The sequence below is a fragment of the Otolemur garnettii genome, unplaced genomic scaffold (genome assembly GCF_000181295.1).
Source record: "Otolemur garnettii isolate 467f Iridium unplaced genomic scaffold, OtoGar3 scaffold00021, whole genome shotgun sequence".
Classification (NCBI taxonomy): domain Eukaryota; kingdom Metazoa; phylum Chordata; class Mammalia; order Primates; family Galagidae; genus Otolemur; species Otolemur garnettii.
The window spans coordinates 2,891,662-2,918,193 of NW_003852416.1; the positions used below are offsets into that span (position 1 = coordinate 2,891,662).

A 26,532-nucleotide genomic window follows, 5' to 3' on the forward strand; every position below is an offset into this window, starting at 1 on the left:
AAAAAAAAAAAAATCTTTGTCTATGTAATGGCTGTCTTTATGAGAGCCCAATAGGGCAGTGGCTCTCAACCAGAGGTAACTGTACCCCACGAGGGACGTTTGGCAATGTCTAGAGACATTTCGGGCTATCACAACAGGGGGATGAGGTACACTACCGCATCTGGTGAGTGAAGGCCAGAGATGCGGCCCAGCAACCTGCAATGCAAGGAAACCCCTACCCTGCCACCCAATGAAGAATTAATGGTGTCAAGGCTGAGAAACCCTGTGGAGTTAAGCTTTGGGCTGGGCTTGCCTGTTGCTTCTGCCCTAAGGACTCTGTCAGCCACATTGGGTGTCGGGGCTTTGGACATGTTGGCTGTTCCTTCCAAGCTGCTATGAGCCCTGAAGTGAGTGAATTTCTCAGCCCTGGTCTCTGTTAAGGGCCTCCTCCTGCCCGTGGGGTGGCCGGGGTCCCAGTGCAGTTTCTCACCTGACGTTTGAAGATCCTCTGTAGCAGCCCTTTCTTGGGCGGTTCTGGGGGGTGACTTCTGTTCAGGTCCGGCGAGAGGGTACCGTTAGGTCCAAATACATTCAGCTCCTTGAAGCATTCTGTCTCTATCATCTGGGAAGGCCATGCAGAAACGCGTCTGTCATCTGGCCAGGACAGGAAGCCCCATGGCCCAGCCTCTGGGGTCCACCCTCCCTGGGCTCCCCCCTCCTGTGAACCACACCTCCCCTGTCCTGCTCAGTGGCTCCCCACAGAAGGCGCAGCCCCAGCCTGCTGCTGATCACTTGGCCGCCAGACGCCTGCCTCATTTGGAAAACAGCACCCGCCTGAGGGTGCACTTATCTTCCTGCCACCAGACCCACTGTCCCTTTCACCCCAAGCTCCCTGTCTCATCTCAAGCAGCTCTAACCTCTTCCAAGTCAACCTCTTGGCCTACCTCACCCACCCATCCTGTCTTCCTTTCCCAGCTAAACTCAGGAGTCACCTCTAAGGCTGTCTCTGTCTCACCTCCTTTTCCCTCCTGGGCCACTCTGGCCTCGACCAGGCCACAAAGGTCCACCCTGCAGCCTGAGTCTGCGGCTACTCTGCTGTCCTCATCACCCCTCTTAGCAGCTGCTGACTGCTCCCTGCCTCTCAGAGCAAAGCAGGTGACCAGGGGCCCTGCCCACCTCATTTTGCCATGGGATGGACACGGAGCCTGTGGAGAACTTGGAGTAGAAGTCGTCATCTGTGTGGTCCAGGTTGACGCCCTTCACTGTGGAGAACTGCTCGATGTCCAGCACATCCTTACAGTACACGGCCCGGGGCTGTGAGAGGGAAGGGACAGGGCTCGGTTACACGCAGGTCCTGTCTCTGGCCTCAGTGGCCCCAGGTCAGGTCTTTTGGTTTTGATGGGAAAGCAGAGAAGCTTCTTTCCTGGAAGCTGTGATGTCCTTTCTCAGGACCCTGGCCAGGGTGAAACAAGACTGGGTGCTCGAGTGCCCTGTCCGGGCACCCCACAGTCTTATCTTCCTGCCATCCCTCCCCCCACAGCCCACAGGTCGTCCTACAGTCTCTCTCCAGGCTGGGCGAAGGGGGAAGGTAGGGCACCTCTGCCCTTAAGCTCACGCTCTTGGCACCTGTGGGCACCCCCGCTGTCAGATATTCTTGACCCTAAAGCCCATGGAATCAGGAGGACAGCAATGTTTCCAGAGACATCTCTGTTGGGCAAGGGGTTGCACCAGCCACAGTGCGGGGCCTTTCTGAATGAATGCCGGGGACCTTGGTGCAAGAGCAAGGACCTGCAAAGGACTGCCTGGAGGGGACCATGTGGCTATGAGATGATAACCTGGTGGGGAGCTTGTGGCAGCTCTAGTGGGAACAGCCCCTGCCCCCTCTCCCATGAGAAGGTGGTGAGGGATTGTGGTTGAGCTCCAAGGCTCTGCAGCCAGACTTGACTCGCCTGGGTTGCAATTCCAGCTGTGGTGCTGGGCAAGGCCTGTTTCCTCACTTGCAAAGTGGGGATAAGAGAAGCACCTGGGCCATAGGGCTGTTGACAAGTGCTGCTGTGAACAGCTGTTATTATGGTGGAACAATTTTTATTCCCCTTATCCATCAGCTGTGCACTGGGAGCTTGCTCTGTGCCAGGGCAGAGATGAACCTGTCTGGCCCCTGTCCTCTAGGAGTTCAAGTTTGGTAAGGAAGGCTTTCAGGGGATATAGGAACCTGGGGGTCTGGAGATGAGGACTTGATAGACATGGCTCAAAGATGGGAGCAGACCCCCAGACCTGGCGACACTTCTGTCACTGGAGGGCAGAGGCCACCTCTGCTCACCAGTCTTCTGGAATTTGGCTAAACTGGAAGATTGTGACTCAGCTCACAGGCTGAGCAGGGGCCGCAGTCATGCCAGGAGGGTTCTAGCCCCGGTCTCAGGGTTTGGCACTTTCTGGGGCTCGCTAGTCCTGCCTGCTGAGGCTTCCTAGTCACATAAGTGGGAGGTAGTCCCTAGCAGAGCAGGCTACTGGGCCCTCATGCACATGGGCAGCAGCAAGGCAAGGATGGAGACGTCTACCTGTGGGCTGCGATTCACCCCTCTAGTTCCCAAGGCCCGAGGGGTGCACTGTGGAACTCACTTAGGAGGCTCTGGGACTGGCCACATCATTTATAGGACACAGGCACAAATGAAAATGTAAGGCCCAGTGTTCAAAATTCAGAATGTCAAGATGGCAACAGCAGGACACTGAGCCCAGCTCAGGGCCCAGGGTGACTGCACAGGGAAAACTTGTGAAGCTGGCCTGGCTGGCTCATGAATGAACATCGGAAGAAAGGAAATACTTCAGAAATCTGTACAGGAACTGGCATTTACCTAGCACACCAAAACTGACCCTTTCAGGGCTATTATTTTCTTGGAAAAGTTTCCTTTTGGAATACATATATTTTGATTTTAAAAAGAGTCATTAAATGTGAACAAGATTAAGTCAATAATGGCATTTGTGGTTTGTGGCTGTGGCAGCAGCCCTCACAGTGGTGTGGGAACAACCGTGGGAAGCCAGAGTAGGGCCTGGGACAGCAGGGGAGGCCAGCCCCCAGGTCAAAGCCCCCAGCTCATAAGGGCTTCAGCTCCTGGGCCTGTAACCTGTGCTCACTACATCGCTGCTGGCATGTGGAGCAGCCGGCCAGCCCATGAGGCCCTGGGCCATAGGACACCAGGATATTGGGGAGAGGACACTGGGCCAGCTGGCAAGCTGCTCTATGTATGCCATGCTGAGCGCCATGCTGAGCTCCATGCTGTGAGGGGCTCTGCCACCTTGAGGTGGCCAGTGTCACACCCAGGGTGACCAACCATGAACATAGGACTGCCCAGAACATAGGACTTTCCGTGCTACAGCCAATATAGTCATGGGCAGACAGAGATGGTTGGTCACCTGACTATACATGCATGACCCGCAGAGCTCTTCTCCCAGGCTGGGCAGGCCAGATCTGCACAGAAGACCCAATGTTCCCAATTCCCTGCCAAAGCCACCTGTTATCTTGTCCAGTGACTTGTATTTCTACTTTTATTTAAAGGGTGTTTTTTGACACTTCTCTTCAGCCTGTCTGTTCCAGTGAAGGAAACACTGAATGTTTTGTGCCCCACGGGGGTCCCCTGGGGCCTGGCACAGGGCCTAGAGTGTGCAGGGAGGTCGAGAAATATTCCCTGTGTCGTGACTAATCTCACCCCTCCCCACAGCTACACCCAGCCCAGAGGCCACCTGCCACATCTCCAACTTGGGTGCCTATCTCCTCTGTCTATTCAAACAGGACAGTAGCCCAGTGACACACCATGATGTGCATCCAGTCACTCTGTGCCTTGGGGGCACATCAGGAGGGCAGCAGGGACATTGAGTAGTGACCATTCCCAAAGCACACTTGACATAAAAACTAACAAAAAACTTGTGGCTGGTGGCATTTCCTATGACACAGTGAATCGTTCTCACGCCTGGCTGCACACTACAGTCAGCGGGGGAAGGTTTAAAAACCCTGAGGATCAGGTCTTATCCCAGACTCTCTAGGGGCTGAATCCAAGATTAGTATTTCTCATGCTCACCAGGGATTCCAAGTGGGCACCCAGGGTCAAGAGCAAGTACTGTAATTAGTACTTTGCTCACCACCTGAAGTTCATCTGTAGGTTAAGTTTGAGGCTTTCAGTGACTTTCATCCTCTATATTCTCAGTGGCCTCTTTTCCCCTCACAACACTGACAATGTAACTGGCCTGGGGGTGTGTTACCGTGGACACTGTCACACCCAGTAAAACCCTGGCTCCCCAAATCTGCTGCCCTCCTGATGTGCCCCCAAGGCTCAGGGAATCCCCACCTACAGGGTGATGCTGGAGTACAGAAGCCCTCTGGACGTCCAAGGACCGTCTCCACCCTCTTCTGGGCAGGGTTGTACTGTAATGGTTAACAACTGGCTCTGGGGGAGGGGGGTGAGAAAACCCTGCCTCACAGCACTTGCTGATTGCTGTGGTGTAAACACTCCAGCTGTGGTCTGCTGGAAGCCACCAGCCCTGAGCGCAGAACTGTGAAGAGCTGTGTGTGAGAAATTTTCCTGAGAAGGTGCAAGACAGCCACTGCTCCTGTGACCTGCACAGCCCCCACCCCAGCCAGTGTGCATTGCTCAGTCTGCAGGAACGTGGCAGGAACAGAGGCAGCAGTAGGGGCCTTCCCACCTGACTCCTGACTTCACATAGTACAGGGCCAGAACTGCAGCGTGAGTCTGCCCTGTCCTTGCCTGGGCCAGGTCCCATAGGCCTGAGCTTGAACCCAGGCTTCACGGATCATGTAGGGGGCTTCCAGGGGCCTCTGCCTTAGCTGGATTCTTTTCTAATTTATTTATTTATTTATTTTTATTATTATTATTTTGCAGTTTTTGGCCAGGGCTAGGTTTGAACCCACCACCTCTGGTATATGGGGCCAACGCCCTACTCCTTGAGCCACAGATGCCGCCCTCTAATTTATTTATTTTTATTTTTTATTAAATCACAACTATATACATTAATGCACTTATGGGGTACAATGTGCAGGGACCTTTGTAAAGCTGTAGGGGAAAGGCCATAGTCACCAGTCCCAGCTCTTTGGTAAAGGACTGGTTAACTATACAACTCCTGGAGTCCTCAAACCAATCTCACCCTATCAGCTTCACTAGCCAAACTGTGAAAAATAATCATGGGGTGGAACCAGCGGAAAAACTCTGGCAACATGAATAATCAGAGTAGATCAACTCCCCCAAGGAATGACAAAGGAGATACAACGAAAGATGCCATTCATAAACAAATGGCTGAGATGTCAGAAATAGAATTCAGAATATGGATGGCAAATAAGATTAACAGAATGGAAGTAAAGTTGGAATTAGAAATTCAAGGAGTAGTTCAAAAGTTGTCTCAAGAAATCAACGAATTCAAAGACAAAATCCCCAAGGATTTGGACACAATGAGAAAAGAAATTGCAGAGCTCAAAGAAATGAGAAAGTTATTCGTGGAGCATCATAATACAGTAGAATCCCTTAGTAATAGAGTGGAACAGGAAGAAGAAAGATCTCTGAAGTTGAAGACAAAGCTTTTGAATGTTCTCAAATGCTCAAAGAGGCAGATAAATGGAGAACAAAAACGGATCGTTCCCTGAGAGAGTTGTGGGACCACTCCAAAACAGCAAACATTCACCTTATAGGAATAAAGGAGAAGAGGATGGTCCTAAAGGCACAGATGCTCTACTCCAAGATACAATGGAGGAGAATTTCCCAAGATGGCAAGAGATACTGAAATTCAGATAGCAGATAGTTTCAGAACCCCAGCAGGACTCAGTCCACATAAAGCATCTCCTAGATACATTGTAATTAATTTTGCCAAAGTTAATATGAAGGAGAAAATTTTGCAAAGAAGCCAGACTGTGAGAAAAGTATAACCTACAAGGGGAAGAATATTAGAATGACAGCAGATCTCTCCACTGAAACTTTTCAAGCCAGAAGAGGATGGTCATCAACCTTCAATCTCTTAAAACAAAACAACTTTCAGCCCAGGATCCTGTATCTAGTAAACTGAGTTTCATTTGTGTTGGAGAAATCAAATACTTTACCAACTTACACATGTTGAAGAGATTTGCCATAACTAAACCAGCTCTCCAGGATAGTCTTAGACCCATCCTCCATAATGATCAGCTTAATGGCCTACCACCAAAGTAAACTCAACTAGAAAGCCTTGAACAAAACCTAACATCCACAATGGGGAAAGGATTAAAAATATCCACTGGACACTTGAAAAACATGACGACCAAAACACTATCATGCTTATCAACACTGTCAATTAATGTGAATGGCTTAAATTGTCCTCTAAAGAGGCACAGTTTGGCTGACTGGATATAAAAACTCAGGCCAGATATCTGCTGCATACAAGAATCTCATCTTACCTTAAAGGATAAAAATAGACTGAGGGTAAAGAGATGGACATCTATAATACAGGCAAATGGAAATAAGAAAAAACCCGGGGTTGCAATTTTATTTGCAGATACAGTAATAGGCTTTAAACCAACTTAGCTGGATTCTTGACTTGGGGACCCTGTGGGGAAGATGTGATGCCACTGGATCCCTGCAATTTGAGTTGCTGGGGGAGGGGCCTCATCTTGTTCATAGTTGCATCTGCCATGCCCACTGCATCACTCTTCCCACTGTGCCCGCTGCACCTGGGCTAGGACCCAGCATCACCAGCAGATGTTCTGTTCAACTGAGTTGCATGTGGTGGCCCTCAGAGCTCATGAGAGTACTCTCCAGTTAGCTCTTGTTTCACTCCCAGTCTCTGGGGCAGGCTGGGGGGTGGGTGTCACTGGCCACACTGGACAGGTGAGGAAACTGAAGCTTAGAAGGGGCTTGTCTGGGCCCCCCAGGCCTGGGTGGGGCACCCTAGTCTCGAACCTAACAAAACCTAACATCCACAATGGTGAAAGGATTAAAAATATCCACTGGACACTTGAAAAACATGACAACCAAAACACTACCATGCTTATCAACACTCTCAATTAATGTGAATGGATTAAATTGTCCTCTAAAGAGGCACAATTTGGCTGATGCATGGGGCTCCCTGGCCTGCACCCCACCTGGACTTCTGGGCATGAAGTTCCTGTACAGCTGGGGCAGGAACTGGCCTGCAGGGAAGGGGCAGTGGGTACTCTTTGGTCCCCACAGGATGGTGATGTGCCCGGCACTCTGCGTCATGGCAGCCCTAGGCCCGGGCTGGCAGGGGAGGGGATTGGGAGTGGAGCAGGCTACTCACATCCGGAACAAAGGGAGGGTCCAACATCCCGGCTTCTAAGCGCTTGAAGTTCATGTTCCTGAAGAAGGAGTGTCTCTTGACCTCAGCGGCCCCCTCCTCCTGGCAGCCCAGCCTCTGCTTCACATCCTTGCTGAGCAGCTGTGACAAGAGAGAGCCCCGTGAGGCTCTGGTGTCGAGCCTTTCCTCCCGGCCTGAGGCCAGAAGGGCAGAGAGATTGAAAGAGTTGTGTCTTCACATGTGCGTTCTGAGCCTCCATGGTATCTGCACCACCCTCAGGTACCCAAGGGACACAGCCCCACCCCGCTAACATCTGGTTCCCGGTTGCCTCTGAGATGGTGTGTGCATTCCTGGCCTATACTGAGTGTGGTCAGATGCCACGCTGTGCACCTAGTGCCTGGGGCATAGTTGCCCCTGCTAATGTTTGCTGAGTTGGTGTTGTCTCTTCTTGGTAGGGTGAGCCACAAAGGGAAAGGACTACAGGGCAGCGCTCTGCCTTCCATTTTCTCAGTGACCTTGCAGACTTGCCCTGAGGAGTTGCAGACCCCTGTGCTACTCTCTAGGAGATTTCAGGCTGTGGAGGAATGACCATGCCCAGAGGACGCATCAGGGTAACACAGACCTGACACCCTGGGGTCAGGGGAGAGTGACCTGGCTGCCAGCTGGGGGCTGGGGAAGGGGAGTTTGAGTTGAATTCTGCAAGACAAATGGGCTTTCACCTGGTGAGGGGTGGAGGTGTATAGGCAGGGACTGTGTCAGCAAAAGCAGAGGATGTGCAGGGTGTGTGTGTGATGCTCAAAACACATTTGAGTTTGAGATAAGGGTGAGGGGTGGGGATGGGTCAGGGTCAAGTATATTGATGGGAGAGAGATGATGGAGGACCCTGCAGACTGGGTCAGGAGGTGGGACTTCAATCTGAAGGTAGATGGAGCCAGGGATGGTGGGGAGCAGAGTGTCCTCATCAGAACCAAGAGGCTAGAAGGTTAAAGGGTGAGGAAGGGGCTGCAGAGCCAAGAGAGATGGGATGTGAATGCAGGCTGAGGGCTGCACCCTGGTGGGCAAACCCTGGCCAACCAGAGGGCTACAGGACCTTGGCCTCTCCCTTGGCCTCCCAGTATCCTGGCTTCATGCTTCTCCCTTCTCCCCTGCTCTCCTGAGCTCTTCACCTGCACACAGCTGGGGTCTACTCAGTGTTTGTTTTGAGACTAAAATCCAGGGGAATGGCCTGCACTGGGGAGGGAGGCCCCAGCCCAGTATTTCACCTGTGCCCTGGCGCCTTTGCCCACATTCACTCCACGCCCTTTGCCAGCTGGCTGGGGACACAGGGGAGAGTGAGTGAGCACACTGATTGGCACAAAAGAATCAAAGGTGGCAGCACAGCCAGCACAAGGTCACTTTCTTGAAAGGACTAAGCTTTGAGCTCTGTCACTCGCAATGTCCCCCTTTAGTTCACCAGCCAAAGCTGGGCTGGGAGCCAGGATCTGGTGCTCACACCTCTGCTTCTTTACTCTAGGGACTTCTCTACTCAACAAGGCTTAAGGAATTGGACTCTGTCGGGCCAAGGCTCCTCCCTGTTCTAAGAAATCCCAACGAGGACAGGCCCTGGCAGCTGGCCAGAGAGGTGGCACAAGCGAGGGTGAGAAGGGCAAGGGCAGCCAAGGCCCAAGGCATTGGCTTTTATCAAGAGAAGCCAGAAAATCCAGGTTATTACTGGTATGTGGAATCTCTTTTTCTTTTCTTTTTTTTTTTGAAACAGAATCTCCCTGTCACCCAGGCTGGAGTGTAATAGTGTGATCACAGCTCATTGTAACCTTGAACTCCTAAGCTCAAGCAATCCTCCTGCCTCAGCTCCCTGAGTAGCTGGGACTACAGGTTTCCGCCACCATGCCCAGCTGATTTTCTTTTTTTCTCTCTTCTTTCTTTTTTTATTTTTTTAGATAAGGGGTTTCACTATGTTTTCCGAGCTGGTCTTGAACTCCTGGCCTCAAGTGATCCTCCCAGTTGGTCTCCTAGAGTGCTGGGGTTACAGTGTGAGTCATCATGCCTGGCCTCTCCTCATTTGAAAACCTTGTGCAAGCTGAACAAGACACCCCCCTGTGTGCTGCCTGTCTGTAACCCTGGCATCAGGCAAGTGGCTTCCATCCATTGTGTTGTCAGGTAGAGTTTGCACCTGTGAAAGCAGGTGCACGCCAGGAGAAGTGAGAGGGAGAGAAGGGGTGGGGGTGGGGTGGGCAGGCAGGGTGGGCTTCTGGAGGAGGAGGTATTATGGGCTGGAAGGACAGTGACACCAAGATGGCTGACAGGTGAGAGGGAGGGGGCTGAAGTGGGTGCAGAAGGCCCAGTTCCGTACCTGGACTCAGGAGGGCCCTGAGGAAGGTGAAGGCTGAGTTCTAGGCCTGGGAGCTGGACCCAGAGACAGAGGGGTGAGATGTGTAGACTCCTAGACCCCAGGAGGTAGGGGAGTGGCTCCATGGCTGCGAGATGAACTGGGAGCTAGGACCAGAGGGCTGAGACCAGCTTCCTCACTGCTTGTGGGGCAGCAGCCTCCTCAGAGAGGTAGGGCTGGAGTCCCTGAGCCCACGCTGGGTGGAGGGCAAGCCTGCTGCCAGACCTGAAAGGCTGGGTTAAGGGTGTGGAGGAGGCCCAAGACTCCATGGTCACTTGTAAGAGAAGATGGAACAAAGCCAGGGGCCTCTAGAGGAGGTCCACACAGGGCAGCAGGCTCAGTCCTGCCCTCCCCTCCAGGGCCACCAGGGGACAGCAGAGGGACAGTGGTGTCCCGGGCCTTGCTGTCCAACAGATCCAGTGGGCCGCAAGCAAGATTGGGTGACTGGGGCCCTGGGTGGGGGTCCTCTCAGCACATCCCATGTCCCTGTTGAAACAAGGGATCTGCATCTCTGAATTCCTGGCCCTGACCTGGGACGTGTGATGATTCCTGGTCCAGTTTGGTCACACTGGATAGATACCTCATGATGACAGAGCCAGGCATCACTGGCACCCATGTCTCCATTTTCCTGGCCTTTGCTGCGTGTTCCTCTAGCCTTCCTGCCCCAACCCCAGCTGCGATGACTGTCTGGATTTCTTCCAGACCCCAGCCACACTGGCCACAGGCCATGTGTTCTAGGGACATGTTGTGTGTGCCCACATTGTCCCTCACTCGGTGCCTGTCACGCATGTGAATGACAGATCGATGGCTCCTCTTCTGGACATGTCCAGATGGTATATCCAGCCCTAATATCTTCTTCCCAGGGTGCTGTGATGTGAGAAGAAAGAGGCTGCACAGAGGACAGGAGTGACAGGGGCAGGGCCCCCCTGGCCACTAGCAGTGCAACTGTGGGTTTTCCGGAAGCAGAAACTTTGCAACTTTTAACTGCCCAGGCCTGCTCTTCCCTAAACTTTGGCCTGGGCTGTTCATGCACATGCTGAATCTACCCCAAGGCCTGGTGGATTCAGAGGTGTGTAGAAGAACGGCCCCACCCACATGGCCTGCCCCTCTGCAGGTGAGTGGGGCTCCAGGTAGAGAGGTCAGTGGGCTTTCAGGTATGAAGCTGGGTGCTCTGGCCCTTTCTGTCCCAAGCACTAGAGGAGGCGGCCCCCGGGGGGCATGGGCCAGACTTGGGAGGCAGAGAGCTCAGCAAGAATGGGAAGTGGCCATCTCCCCACAAAGCCACTGGCCCTGATGACCAGAGGAAAGGCTCAAAGGCCAGCCTGGGCAGTGGTCCAGGGGTGGACCCCACTCCCAACTCCAATAGTTTTAAAGCCTCTTGCCATACCTTCCTCTAACTGGTATCTGCCCACTCAGCCTATCTACACGTCACCCCCATATGCACCCTGTCTGCCGATGGATGGGTCAAATCTCACGATCCCTAGATGCTGTCAGTCAGAACCCAACCTAGTACAATCAGCATTCCATTTAGTGGACAGAACCTTGTCATAAGATGTTCAAAGAGCAGGCGGCACCTGTAATTCTAGCACTCCGGGAGGCCGAGGTGGGTGGACTGCATGAGCTCACAAGTTGGAGGCCAGCCTGAGCCACAGCGAGACCCCTCTCTAAAAAGAATAGCTGGGTGTTGTGGGCACCTGTAGTCCTAGCTATTTGGGAGGCTGAGGCAAAAGGATCACTTGAGCCCAAGAGTTTAAGGTTGCTGTGAGCTATGATGCCATAGCACTCTACCAAGAGTGACCAAGTAAGACTCTGTCTGAAAAAAAAAATGTTGAAAGACTGTGAAAATGTCACCACCTGCAGCCTGCAGCCCCTGGGTTGACACTGCACTTTGGACTGAGAGGCAGAGGGGGCCTGAGGTCTAGGGCAGGGCTTGCCCCAGGTCCTTCGTTTCCTGGTATCAGCTCAACTGTCCCTTCTCTGCCCTGTGCTGACTCCCCCACAAACAACAGCGGGAACTCACCATCTTGCAGATGGACTTGGCCTCCTCGGAGAACTTGTGGGAGTACACCTCCTCCGTCTCCAGGACCCGGCGGTCCACCTCCTCTCGCTTCACCTTCTCCTTGCGGCCCCGGAACGGCGACTGGCCCTCAATCATCTCGTAAATGAGGCAGCCCAGGCCCCAGTAGTCAGGGCTCAGGCCGTACCTCTGGTTGTTCAGGACTTCTGGGGCTGAGCACAGAGGAGGGACAAGGAACAGTGAGAGTCGGTGGTGGCAAAACAGAACTGGCACTGATTCTCACCCCACTGGGCGAGAATCCTGCACCCAAGAGTGATGGCGCTGCTCACGGAAGGCCTGGAGTTGCATGACTCTCCCCTTCACGCCCATGGAATCCTGCGCCCAAGAGTGATGGCGCTGCTCACGGAAGGCCTGGAGTTGCATGACTCTCCCCTTCACACCCACCCACGAGTTGCTGTGAACACCACCCCCTCTAGGGGGCACTCCTCTGTGCTCCCAAAGGACTGTGGCTGTTCAACCCTGACCCCACAGTGAATGGATGTGTCCTGCTCCCTCAATGTCTCCTTGACTAGAACATGAGTTACTACAGCTGCTGCTATGTCCCCAGTAACAGGGATGATATCTGGCACAGACCAGGTACTGTGCACTGATTTGTGCCAATGAATAAAGTTGTCCCCATCCAAATCAAAGATTACTAAAAATTTATCTGGAATTCAAATAAACTCTCTGATCTTCTCCACCACTTTGACAAAATGACTTACAGAGTCACCATAGAAGTGCAAAAGAGACAGTTCTGGGTCATTAGGCCACATGCGTGTAGAGGCCAGTGCCTACACACACATGCTGAGACTCACACTGCAGGGCTGGACAGACAGGTGCACGAGGCACTGTGCACAAGGAGACCCACGCACAAGCACATGCAGAAGTGCAGACAGATCTGTCCTCCATCCACCCCCCCAACCGCCCACCGTGTATCACCGGACAGCACCCACACGGCACACGCGCACACACACCCCATAGGCCACCATGCAGCCTGAAAAGGCCTCTCTGGCACCAGAGACAAAGCACAGAGGAGGGAGCAACATGCCTGGCCCTCAGAGCTTTCTGGGGCTCCCTCACCTCCCAGGGTAAGCAGGGGTGTGTGTGTGGTATGCAGGAGGCAGCCCAGGGGAGGCCCCAATTGGAAGGGGGATTCTAGGGGATAGGACTTAGCTCCTGGCCCCTTCCTTGCAGCCCCCAGGATAGTGGTCTCAGAGCAGGCTGAGGTAGGCAGGCCAGGCAGCCCCTGGCTGGCCTCTACTTAGAATCATCTTGGTGACACAGTGGGCTGAGCTCGTCTCATGTAGGGGCCCTTCTGAATGACCTCCCCTCCTCTTAGGGTCTTCCCGAATGGGCTATCTGCCAGCCCACCCAGAGCTCTACTTTGGTGTACGCTCCCTCAGCAGGGCTGTGTGCCAGGCTCTGGGACCAATCCCTGACAGTGGCTTGGTTTTGAGGCACAGGAGAATTGGGAATAGGGGCTGCAGAAGTTGGGGGTGGGGCCCTCCACACCCCCCTCCCCAAGACCTCCCGGCAGTGGCCCTGTGGGAGACGGTGACTCCACTTCTGACCAGTCGGGAGCATGGTATATGGTGATCAGAGCCCGCTTGGCACTCACCCATGTAGCCCACGGTGCCCACCCGGCCGCGGATCAGCTCTCCTTCTGGGATCTTCACAGCCAGGCCCAGGTCTGAGATCCTGATGTGGCCTGAGGGGGACAGCAGTGTCAGAGGCCCCTGGAGTGGCTGTGTACTCACCCATGTAGCCCACAGACCCGCCATGTGCCCCTGGGCAAGGCACACAGGCTCTCAAAGTTTACACCTGTCCGTTGAAGAAGGGCACCCCAACCTGTCCTCTCAGGGTGCCCACAAGACCCTGGGGGACGACAGGTGCTAAGAACTGGGCCGATGCCTCCTCATCAGGAGTAAAACATAAAAGAGGCAAAAGGGCGCCTGGCTCCGCCTGGACACAGGCCAAGCTGCCGCATCGGGTGCCCAAACAGGCTTCTTGGAAGGCTGAGGTCACAAAGTTGAAAACATCTTGGCCTGGTTCTGGGATTACTTCATGGGAAAATGTGAGATTCTCCTGACATTTTGTAATGATTTGCTTAAGGGGGAAAAAATTATAAAGCAATTTGGGAAGCAAATCCCTAACCCTCCATGGTCTTTGGAGGTGGCTTATTTTTTCCCATTGGAGAATAAGGAGAAATGTTCAGCCTGGCCTGGCAGAGCCTGCCGATGGAATCAGAGCTCACTGAGGGGAACAGACCCCCAGAAGCCAAGACGACACCACTCTGAGAGTGCCATTGTGGCCTTTGTCTTGTCTGCAGTACATCCAGACCCCGCAGGAAGGAACATGTCCCCTTTCCTTCCCTGCCTGTGGAGGCCAAGGCCCCAAATCAGCCATGATGAGGTCTAGTTCCAGAGACCCCTGGCCATGCTGGAGCCAGATGGATTTGTGGATTCCCCAGCTAAGCGGACCCTGGCAGGAAAAGGGAAGAGTGTGTATGGATGCTGGATGCCAGCTGCAGGGCTCATGTGGGTTCATATATGAGCCCATCAGTGAGGACACTGGGCTCATCTAGAGAGGGGCAGGGGCCACCCATGCAGACCTCACTCCAGGTCCTTGGTAACTTGCATCCCTGTTCTCCCTCCCTTCTATTACATGCTTTAGAGCCTGGGGCTTGCTGGGAGGAGCCCCAGTCTCTGCTCTGGGCTCCTCACTGACTGGGTGCGGTAAGCTTGCAGATTGGCTCCTGTAAGCCTCAGTCTTGTCCTCTGTAAAATGGGCATAGGGATGTTATTCTGCCCTTCTTTGTGTATATGGGAAGATGTAGTCAGATAAAAAATGTGTAAGCTATTTTCCAGGTGTGAGAGTCTCTGTGGTATGCAACCTGCAGCCCACAGGCAGATTATGTGAGGACTTCTTTGCTTATCTGTGGTGTCAGATATCATGAAGAATAAACACAGGCCTTTTATTTTTTTTTCCTTATTAGCTTTTGTTAGTGTTTGTATACTTAATGTGTAGCCCAAGGCAAGTCTTCTTCTTCCAATGTAGAATAGAGAAGATAAAAAGTTGGATATCCTTGTAGGGTAACTGGGGTTGCTCACACCCAAGAGAAAATAACATGGTCATGCGCAATGAAGGTGCCTAACACGTTTACAGCTGGCTACAATGGACAATTTCCCCTCAGGCTATCTTGTGGGAACCTCTCCACCGTGGTCCTTCTGGTGGGCAGGGCAGGAGGCATTGTCTGCACTTCACAAATGAGATAAGGTGTAGAGAAGTTGCCTGAAGGCTAAGCATTTTCCAAGTATCCATGGAATTCTGGTCTTGTCATTCAGCACTCTCCTAACACTGTGTTTACCACGTCCACTGCCTTCCCAGGGTGCCCAGGATTGAGGAGACCCCACCCATGGTCCCATGGCTCTAAGAGGCCCTTTAATCTTCATGGTTTGCAACACTCATGTCAGCTACAGAGTAGGAGAAGGACCTCCTGACTTACCATAATCGTCTAACAGGATATTTTCAGGTTTCAAATCTCTGAAAGGGAAAAACAACAAGCATCTGAGTGAAGCAGCAAAGATATCCACACATCCCAGCGTCTGGGTTGACCCAGGCAGGTCAACCGGGTCTGAGTAGCCACAGGGCGTTTCCTTCTGATGTCCTGGCTCAGGCTGTCTGGTCTGTCTCTGATCTTGAGCTAATTTCTCTCCCTCCGGTAATTTAAAACAAATGCTTCTGTTTGCCATGATCATCTCTCCAACCCTGGAGGTTAGGAAAGTGCCAGTCCTGGCACCTGTCTACACATCAACAGCCCCCAGGGCTGGGAAGACACGGAGGTATCAGGGCGCCCTGAAGGCAGAGCGGGGCCTGAGAAGGAAGGAAGAGAAGTTACTGAGAAGAGCGCACCAGCTGTAGGATGGGGAAGACAGGCTGTAGGGGAGAGGACGGGGTTTCAGGAAAAAGACCCACTTTGGGGTGGGGCTCCCAGGAGAGTGCACATCCCCCCAAGTCTAGCTACACTACACACTTGGAGAAAGCACAGTGAGAAGGCACAGCTGTAGGTGTGGCTGCCCCATCCTGTCCCTTGTGTCTCTTCCCTTTGATGGCAGGATCTTGCTCAAAGGAAAGGAAATCTCTATATTCCTAGGATGTGGGGAGAGGCCACAGAAGGGTCTGGTTTTAGTAGTAAAAGGTTTTCTCTATGGGCCAAAGAACAGCCAAGAGGAGAGTGTACAGCTCAGTTAAGCCTTGGAGCAAACAGAACATGGGATCTGGATTGAGGATCCAGTTTTCAATTAACAGACTTTGTTTATTTAACTGATGGCAACTGTCCTCATGGGAGTGGTTAATGTACCCAAATCCAGTGGGTTGACCGCACAAAGTGATAATTGGTGTTTGCATATTCTTATTATAAAAGAATAAGAACATCTGTTGCTGTTGTTATTTAAATTGCATTCTTTTGATGTGTTAGCAATTCCAAATACGGGCAAGAGTCATCATCTCAATAACCCAGAAGCCACTGGGTTGGAATAACAGCTCATAGCAAGCACTGGCCAGGACCAAACCCACGGAGAGGCCGTGGCAAGTGGTCAGGGCCGGGAGGTGGCACTGTGTTTCTCCTACTCCCTGGAAGAAGAGGAATGGGAACTTGGAAAGTTCTCTCTTTGTCTATTCTTTTGCCTTCCTTTCCTTTCCTTTTTTTTTTTTTTAAATGAAAGCCATTTTTATTCAATCCTTAGGAAAAAATTCCTGATTCTCTTTTCACTCAAATGAAAACAAAACAAAAGCATAAACAGGGAGATGGTCTGGGGGCAGGGGCATGGCATTAGGCCTATTCTCTCTTTCTTTCTTTTTTTTTTTTTTTGAGACAGAGTCTCAAGCTGTTACCCTTGGTAGAGTGCCGTAACATCACAGCTCACAGCAACCTCAGACTCTTGGGCTTAAGCGATTCTCTTGCCTCAGCCTTCCAAGTAGCTGAGACTACAGGCATCTACCACAACACCTGGCTATTTTTTGGTTGCAGTTGTTGTTTGGCAGGCCCGGGCTGGATTCAAACCTGCCAACTCTGTTGTAAGTGGCTGGTGCTTAGCTGCTGAGCTACAGGCACCGAGCCAGCCCCATTCTTTCTTGCTTTCAAAACCTTCTTGGGCTCCCAACATAAGTTCCACTGAAAAGGTCTTCAAACTGGGGTGAATGGGTTCTAGGGAGTCGGCCAAGACTGTCTAGAGGTTTCTACCTGCTGGCAGTTTTAAGGGCATGGGTTTCTTTACATCATCATCTTTTGACCATCTTTCTGGGATCTTTTTGGGATCTCCCCTCACATGTGTCCTTCCTCAGTAACTCTTTTTCCAAGTTACAGGAGAAAGGAGGCACTTCCCTCGAGTGTTGTTCAGCTACCTGCTCCAGATGTAAAGAACCCCAGGGCTCCAAAGGACCCATCAGACATGAGATCTAATTATAATAGTCACTTGACAGAAGAAATTGTTTTAACATGTAGAGCCTTATGATTAAAGAGAATTAAAAAAAAACCTTATATGTATACATGTATTTGTGTCATGTATGTTGATCAGTGGAAGACTTTTAGTCCCCAAAATGTATACAGTGTATATATTGCTGCATTGTAATAATATTCTGTGGAGGGTAGAGTGTGGAGAAGGAAATGATGAAAATTCCTCACCTAGGCCCAGCATGGTGGTTCCCACCTGTAATCCTAGCGCTCTAGGAGGCTGAGGCTGGAGGACCACCTGAGCTCAGGAGTTCCAGACCAGCCTGAGCAAGAGCAAGACCCTGTCTCTACTAAAAAGAAAAAAGAAAATATCCAGGCATTGTGGTGGGTGCCTGTAGTCCCAGCTACTTGGGAGGCTGTGGCTGAAGAATTGCCTAAACCCAGGAGTTTGAGGTTGTTGTGAGCTGAGGCCATGGTACTCTAGCCAGGGGCAATAGAGTGAGATCCTGTCTCAAAGAAAAAAAAAGAGAAAAGAAAAAAAATTCCTCATTATTAAAGAGCTTTTCATGCATTTTTAAGATGGTGATGGTAGAAATTAATTTGCTCCAGCAATTGGATTCCACTGAAACCCTTGAAGAATATGATGTAACTGTTCAATTTTGAAATATCAGTTATTTGCCATGATTTAAACATGTAAAACATGTCAAATGTCCAATTAAAATTAGGTGGGCACAGAGGTGTTCAAAATTCTTTGGGGGACACTGGGAGGAAAATTTGAAGCACACTGCTCACTGTGAGCAGGACCTGGACACCTGGCCAGTAAGATCAGAGCCCCCTTGAGGCCAAGGTAGGAGGAAAACGGGGGTGTGAATCCCAGAGCAGGGGAGGACAGGGTAGGGTGGGACCAGGAGCCCTTCTCAAGTCTTCCTGGGGCTGATTCCAAATCATGGCCACCACTGGGTTCACTGAGCACTGTGTAGGACTTGGAAGAGCTGGCAGTTCTGGGGACATCATTCACATACTCAGTGTCCCTAAGCTACGGAGGTTGGAAAGGAACCCACCTCATGCCCTTGGTTGCAGGGAGCCCCAGGGCCCCAAGGTAGAGGTCTGACTCCTGCCCCTGCCCTAGTGCTGACCTGGCCTGGTTCCCAGGGCGAGGATGACCGCCAACTGTAGTACTGCTCACCTGTAGACGGTGTTCTCACGGTGGAGGTCCTCCAAGCCACAGAGGATCTCAGCTGCATAGAACAAGGCCCGTTCCTCCTCAAAGCCGGGGTTGCCCATGTTGTAAATGTGGAACTTCAGGTCACCCCCATTCATGATGGTCAGGACCAGGCACAGCGCATCCTTGGTCTCGTAGGCATAGGCCAGGTTGACCTGGGAGAGAGATGTGATGAGGTCGTATGGTTTGGCTTTCCCTCCTCGGGATCCTCAGGGCTGGGGCTGTAGCCCTGAACTCCACTGGCCTCTGAGGACCTACCTGCTGACCCTAACAGTAGCTGCCTGTTGAGGGGATAAAGGTGAGGAGGTGGCAGGTGGGGTGGGCCCTGGTCTTCCAGTAACCCTAACAGGTCACAGAGCATGTGTGTGTAGCAGTTGGCTAATACTGCATGAGGCCTTGTTGGCCAGTCAGAAAGCAGGGCTGGCTGCCCCATGGGTGGGGGCAGTGGGGCTTACAACACAGAGCACAGCCTGGCAAAGACTTCTCTTGCATGCAGGACATGCCTGGTCCGCCTGTTCAGGGGGCCATAGTTGAACTGGACATAGGCCATTGCTGGCGGGGCCCAGATACCTGAGGTGCTGTGGATTGAGGCCCCAGGGTGGTGTGATTACACTGGGGTGTAATCTCTCTTCTCTACTTGGGGGTCTGCACAAATGACACCTGGCTACCAGGGACCAGGCTGGGGACAAGTTGGGTCGCAAAACTTGTAGATAAACATCAGGAACACTGAAGTTATTTCTGAGAAAAGAAGACAGAATGGCAGCCAAGGGTGACTGAGCTGGTGGAGTCATGCTTCGGTACTGGCTGCCCTCTCCTCCTGCAACTTGCCTATACTGCCAAGGAGGGGTTCCAGTGGGGTCCATGTAGGAACTCCCCACTATGGTGGTGGACAGGGCACAGTCAAGGAAGGTCCAGTCATCAAAGCCGACAGCCCTTGAAGATGCGCCACTCCAGCTCTGTCAGGCACACAATCCTTTCTGAGCTGACCCCCTAGCACCTTCCCAGGAAGAGCCAGCACTGCCCCTCCAGGGGTGCCACAGGTAGCATTGATGCAGACACCTGTGGCCTCTGATAAAAGGGGTGGCAATAGGGAGGAAGGGCCTGGACTCAAAGAGGCCTAGGGCCAAAGTGACAGCTGGCACCATTGCACCACCCACACCTTCACCCTGCTCAAGACTGGCAGCTGGGGACAGCCTAGGACAAGAGCCAGAAATACAAACTTCTGTCCTCTTTGAGTGTCACTTTGGGTCCCTCTACTGCCCCCAGTAATGATAAAACTATGAGGTCGATGGTGGTGCTGTGTCTCTCCTCTGTCACACAGTTCATGGGAGTTTAATTAGGGCAAGTTTGATGAAGAGCCATTTGGGAGCAGCTGTGAAATGAAAACATGCGTGTCCTCTGCCACAGGAATGCGTCCTACTGACCCACTCACAGAAATAAACCACAGGAGCGTTCAACGATGGACATGCACCGTGGTGATGGGTGGTTTCCCATCAAGAAACAATGTCCATCTGCAGGGACTGTCTACACAGATGACGGTGCACCTCCTCAGAAGAAAGGTGCACAGGGTGAAAGCGGGTCTGGGCAGAGAGAAAGGTCTCTCTGTGGTCAGAGAAAAGCATCCCAGCACCAGAGGAAAGGTCTATGTGGTCAGGGGGAAAGTATTCCATAATTCATAAAGCCTGCAAGTGAATCAAACTTGCCTGGAGCCAGTCTGTAGAGGGAGGCTGTACCATTCATGTACCCTTCTGTGCTGTTTGATCTTTACCTGGTGCATACGCTATTTTTTGTACCAACATGTGGCAGAGACATTGAGAGACAGGGGTCAAATACCCCTGTGCCCCTCCATGTCTCCCAGCCTCCTTGTAGCTGGCCGTTTCTTATAGCAACTACTCTGACCAATGGACTGTAGATGGATTTGAGGGATGTCCATCCAGCTGAGGCAGGGGAAAGTTGCCATGCAGACTCTCTGCCACTCACACTCAAGGCTCAGATGGAGGAGGGTGTCCCAATATGGGTGGACATTATGTGAGTGACAGATAAGCCTTTGTTGTGTTTTACTGCTTAGAGTTGGAGCTAATTAGTTACTGCAGCAGAGCCTAGCTGAGCTGACCAACACCACATGCATGGTCCCTCTAGGTGGCTGACACTTAGGTTCCTACCAGGATGAAACCAGCCTGGAGGGTCTGTGGAACCCACAGCTCCTGGGTCCAGCCAAGGAGTTTTGTCCACTGATGAGTTTATGAGGTGGTCCTGTTGAACAGAGTCCTTGATCTCAAACTCAGATGGGAACCAGGCACTGGCTGGCTCTGGAGAGGGGACAAAGTCAGCCACGGTTGACCACAAGGTGCTGTGTGATGGAGGTAGTGCCGGCTGCCTTTCTCAGTGGCATTCCACCCCCTTGGAGTGGGAGGGGAGACCTGCCACATCAGAAACCACCCCCTTCCTGAGGGAAGGAAGTCCCAGTCACCAGAAGAGAGAGCTGGTCACCGGCCAGGGACACTCACTCACCACAAACCGACTGTTGACCTTCTCTAGAATCTGCTTCTCATTGAGTGCCATGGACTCCCCTTTCCTCTTCTTGATCCTTTTCTTCTCCAGGCGTTTGCAGGCGTACATTTTACCTGTGGCCCGAACCTGGCAGGCGCAGACCTAAGTTGCAAGAAAGGAGTCAAGGCAACGGGAGCCCTGTGGAGGTCAACCCCAGTCCCCCCAGGGCCAGGACATGGGAACTCCAGGGCTGCACGCCCCAGCCTTGTGGGTGCTGCAAGGCCACAGGACCTTGAACCCCCCAGCCGTGGGCCTACAGCTTCCCTGGATCCCTGAAACTGGCTTCTAGCCACCTTGCCTTCCCCTCCCCTTAGGGGACTCCTAGTCCCTGAAAGGGTAGAATCAGTCATTCACACTGATGATTATGACTGGCCAGGCCCTCTAGTACTGCCCCATTCTTAGGGCAACTTGATTTTCTCAGCTGCTGGTGGGAGAGGTCTGGTTTGGTGGGCAGTGATGGGAGACCCTCAAGAACCCTGATGCTGTAATTCGGAGATGTGGTAACCAGGGCCCTTGGGCTTAAGTCTAAGTTCTGTTTCTTGTTGGCTGTGTGACCTTGGCTGGGTGATGTGACTATTCTGAACCTCAGTTTCCCTCATCTTTGAAATGGGAATATGGGGGTTTGCTTCATGGATGGGAAGAGGAGGGCACCTGACATGAAAGCCCTCATCCTGCTTGATGGTGCTGTCCAGACACATAAGAGGCCAGGCTCCTCAGCTCCTCTTACCCTCACTTTTCTCTCCCCAAACACCACCAGAGGGGCCCCTTTGTCCCCTCCGGGCTGGGACTCTGCCTGCAGGTAGCAGGGAAAACACCTCCATTTCACCTGTCCCGCACCAGACAGCCTTCTACCTGCCCTAAACCCGTGTGAGTTGCCCCAAGTCCCAACCCTCACCCTCCCTCACTACTGCTGGGGCCGTTGTTCATTCCTGTGGGGTTCCTGGCTAGAATCCTTTAGGATGACCCAGAAGGGACAGGACAGGTGACTAGATAGAGTATGGGAATTTCTGTTTGAAAACAGGGTGCCCACTCACCTCTCCGAAGCCCCCCTTTCCTAGCACTCGATACTGCCTGAAAGTGTTTTTGGTCACTGGTTGCCTGGAAAAAAAGCAAGAATCCAATGTTGGTTGCATGGTGTAAGATTCAGAACCCAGACGAAATAGACAAGGGCCCCACTGAAAGCGGTCAGGGTGACACACAATTCCACGACCTCCACGCAGCTCCTCCACGAGCTCCACGCAGTTGGGACCCCCAGGAACCAACACTGCAGACGGGGCCTTCAAGGACTTACTCTGGGGCTGTGTGTTCAAATCCCAAGCCATTGGCCCTGGGACCCTGCAGGCTGGGGGATGAGCAGTCCTTGCCTGCTCAGAAGGGCAAAGTGGAAGGCTTGAAAAATGTCAGTCCCCAGTTGCCTGACCACACTTTCCATGTGGTTCCTCTCTCTCCCAAATGCAAATCATGTGGGCGAAACTCAGAAGAAAGATGTGTCTTCCATGTAGGAAAAAGGGAGGGGGCCTACAGCTAAAGAGGACACAAAGGCCACTTCCCCCCTGTACACTCGGTCTGTCCCCACGGCCTCCTGTGCTCCCGGCCTGCCAAGCAGGAGACTGAAAAACCAAACCAGGAGGTAGGAGGCAACAAATAACCTTTGATCTCTGGTTCCCAACATTTCCACTGTGAAGGAGGACCCTTTTATTACATTTCCCTCTAGTTTCAGAGCCCTAGAAGACCCTGTCAAAATTAGTATTTATGAAATAACAGTCACCTTCATGTCTCCTGACTGACTCCACTCCCCCCTTTTTTGAGACAGGGTTTCGCTCACTCTGTTGTCCCGGCTGGAGTGCCGTGGTGTCATCATAGCTCACAGCAACCTCAAACTCTTGGGCTCAAGCGATCCTCCTGCCTCAGCCTCCTGAGCAGCTGGGACTACAGGTGCCCACCATAATGCCCGGCTAACTTTTCTGTTTTTAGTAGAGGTGGGGTGTCACTCTTGCTCAGGCTGGTCTTGAACTCCTAAGCTCAAGGCATCCTCCTGCCTCAGCCTCCCAGAGTGCTGCGATTATTGGTGTGAGCCACTGTGCCTGGCCTGACTCCTCATTTTAATCAGCCAAAGCCATCTGTAGCATCTGGACAGAAAGAACTTCTGAGCATGGCTCGGCACCTGTGGCTCAAGTGGCTAAGGGCACGTGCCGGCCACATACACCTGAGCTGGCAGGTTTGAATCCAGCCTGGGCCCCCCAAACAACAATGAATGACAGCTGCAACCAAAAAATAGCCAGGCATTGTGGCGGGCGCCTGTAGTCCCAGCTACTCGGGAGGCTGAGGCAGAAGACTCGCTTGAGCCCAGGATTTGGAGGTTGCTGTGAGCTGTGATGCCAGAGCACTCTGCTCAGGGTGACAGCTTGAGGCTCTGTCTCAAAAAAAAAAAAAAAAAGAACTTCTGAGCACAAGGCAAGGATCGTAATTCCTGGAGTAAACAAGTGGACGATCATATCTGGTTGCAGCAAGGACATCATGGTTCACACTTTGATGTCACTACGCTTTCATTTTTCATCGCTGGCCTGGTAGGCCACAAATAATCAGCTAAAAATGAGAACAATTGCCTCTTGGTTCTTCTGGACTATTTTTGAGCAACCCTCCCCTTTCCCCTAAGAGTCCTGACCAGGGCCAGGGCCAGATGGAAACTGAACTGGGCCAGCTCGGGAGTGGCCAGTGAGCCTTGGGTCACCTAGTAGCTTTTGAATGACTGAATCTTCCATGGACATCCTTCTTGCTGCTGAGTTCTGAAGAGGGTGGGGACCTCATTGGAAATCATATCTTTGGTGCTACGGCTGCTCTCTCTGGCACCCCAGGCCCAACCCACACATAGTGACTCACTTCTTTCATCGCTGATGTTTCCTTAGGAAGTGGGGCCCAACTGCCCCCCACCCCAAAGCGCAGAGCTGCCCCTCTGATGGGCTGCTGGTGCTCTGCACCTTCCTTATGCTCAGGCAGCTGTGGGCTGCGGGCAGACCTGCCATGCGCCTGCGTCGGCCGCAGGGCCCGGGGAGCCTCTCCTGCAGCTGCCCTGGAAACCACATGAAGGTGGCTCAGGCCTGACAGTTTACGATACATGGAGGACAAACAGTTGGTCGACATCACCGCAGAACTCCTCTGCTAGGGGGAAGTGAGTGTAATGCAATTTCCTAGGAATTTCTTGGTTAACCTTGGGAGGGAAAAAAATCCCTTTAATATTTCAACAGCACAGCACTAACAGGCCACGATCTCATTTGAAAAAAATGGGGGGAAGGGAGAGTGCTTTCACAGAAATTTAGGGCACTCCTGGGCCAAGATTCTGCCTTATTGGCTCCCAAAACTCAGTGCCTTCAAAAGGGTGAGCTCAAGTTCTTTGCTCGGTACAGGGGTTAAAAACGGCTGTTTCTCCATTTTATATGCTTGGTATAGACAAGTCAATAAGAGCCAGCAGCTGCAGGCAATGAATTCCATTGGAACTGGGGTGCTGGGTGGACTAAGGGCCAAAGACCCAAGTAGACACTGGACTCAAGTTTCAGCCTTGCTAGGCCCTTGCTGTGTGGGCCAGGGCCAACCTGTCAACCTCTCTGAGCTTTGCATCTTTAGTAACATGGACATGATTAAGAAGGCAGAGACATCATTGAGGCCTTTTGTAAATTGCTGCCGTGTCAGATGTCATTATTAGAACTCCTAAGAAGTCTCTATGGTAACAATATTCACTGCTTGAAGCACTCTGCACTTGGGCTCCTGTAATCTCCACACCAGGAGGTAGGATTGTTATTGTCCCCATTCTGCAGATGAAAACACTGAGGCTTCCAGAGGGGAAATGAGTTGCCTAAGGCCTTGGCTGGTAAGAGATGGGGCTGGGATTGGGGTCTAGGCAGCCTGATGTGCAGCACCTGTTCTGCCTTCCAGTCCCCCACTGCCACTCTGGGGAGGTGGGTACAGATGGGGGGGGCGTGTTACACAGCCCAGGGCTCCAGAGCAGGATAGGGGATGGTGTATATGGCCCCACCAACTGTTCTGTGAGCATCAGAACCAGGACTGGCCCACCAGAAGGGGCCCGCTGCCCCTTCCAGCATCAGACGTGGTGGGGTGAGGATGATGCCCACAGCAGCACCCAGCAGTTCACCTCTGGGCTGCCTGCCATTCCAGCACCTGCTTCCCTTTTCTCATCCTCACCTTGCACCTCCAAGGCAGGCACTATGATCCCCATTCTACAAACGAGCCACCTGAGGTGTGGAGAGGTGAGTGACCATTCCCAAGGCCCTTTCTTGAGAAGAGGCAGAGCTGAGACTCAGGCTGGGGGCTCTGGTGCCCTCAGCAGGGTGTCTTGGCCAACCCTTTGCTTCGGCTTTCCTGGAGACTTAGCATGTATATGCAGTGATGGTCACCCTTTCATCCCATGGGTCAGGGTGAAGAGAAACAGCCCTTCCAATGGCCCAGAGGAGGGTGTTTTTTGGGTAAGGAGGGGCTGCAGATGGGCCTCTGGGGGGTTCCTGTCCTGTAGCTTCCTGAGCATCTGAGGGGACTCACCCTAGAAACCACATGAGTGATTACTAGTAGTGGTGCTGATGTGCACACAAGCAGGAACAGGGTACCCCCAGATGGCTGTGAGTGCCAGTCCCAGGGGACAAGGACCCTGGGCTCCTACCCTTGGCTACCAGCTTAGCCTGGCATGGATTTAACAGAGGCATTGCCCCATTCTGCAAATCCTGGGCTGGAGTCCAGGGCCAGATCCCTTGGCTGCACCACCGGCTTGCAGGGTGACAAAGTCAGTCAGTCCTCCCTGTGGCCGCATCTGCCCAAGTCACAGCCATGCATGGGGGACAGTACTTTGAAGAGAATGAGGCAGCAAATAAAACAAGAAAAGATGCTCAGTCGCACCCATTAGATAGAAAAAAGTAAGCTCTGAGAACACCCCACCGCTCTCTCACTGGGTAGGAAAAGCCAAGAACACCGTTGGTGAAGCTGAGAAGCAGGCAGGTGCTCAGGCAGCAGTGGGACTGGGGCAGCTGTCTGCAAGATAATTCAATAGCCCCACACCGTCTGCAACCAGGTGCCTTTTAACCAGAGAGTCCTCTGCTAGGAATTTCCATAGATGTATTTGCAAAAGTGTGTAAAGATTTACATATGAAGCTAGTCATTATTTAGGGAAGGTTGCACAAAAATTTGGCACTGTGAGATTGCTCCTCATGGTCACTTGTGGGAGGGAAGATGCTTATCCCTGCCCATAGCCAGCTTAAAGGCACTGTGTTAAATAAAGGATGGGTATTGGTTTCAAAGCATATTCAAAGGCTCCTTATTTGCTGGCAAAGAAAGAATTCTCCAAGATAGCAAATCAAAGAAGTAAGAACAAAATGCTGTGTGTGTGCATGAACGTGCGTGTATGTGTGTTCACAGGCATAGAGCGTTTCAGACTACACAAGAAATTCATTAACAGACGAATATGCTTAATGTTATTTTAACCACAAGCCCATGGGAGGTAACTGATTTTTTTTTTTTTTTTTTTGAGACAAAGCCTCAAGCTGTCCCCCTGGGTAGAGTGCCATGGCTTCACTGCTCACAGCAACCTCCAACTCCTGGGC

The 26,532-nt window shown here is 52.3% G+C and overlaps 1 protein-coding gene across 2 annotated transcripts in view; it reads right to left on the minus strand.

The window, feature by feature from the left end:
• Positions 1–26,532, minus strand: part of GRK5 (G protein-coupled receptor kinase 5) — a 229,804-nt gene that overhangs the window by 2,721 nt on the left and 200,551 nt on the right. For both annotated transcript variants that reach the window (XM_023511674.1, XM_023511675.1), the window contains exons 7-15: positions 21,964–22,027; positions 20,891–21,031; positions 18,344–18,534; positions 15,211–15,248; positions 13,324–13,413; positions 11,670–11,878; positions 7,267–7,404; positions 1,156–1,293; positions 470–601 (exon numbers count right to left, since the gene is read on the minus strand). In XM_023511674.1, the coding sequence (XP_023367442.1) occupies positions 470–601; positions 1,156–1,293; positions 7,267–7,404; positions 11,670–11,878; positions 13,324–13,413; positions 15,211–15,248; positions 18,344–18,534; positions 20,891–21,031; positions 21,964–22,027 (1,141 nt within the window). The remainder of the gene's footprint in view (positions 1–469; positions 602–1,155; positions 1,294–7,266; positions 7,405–11,669; positions 11,879–13,323; positions 13,414–15,210; positions 15,249–18,343; positions 18,535–20,890; positions 21,032–21,963; positions 22,028–26,532) is intronic.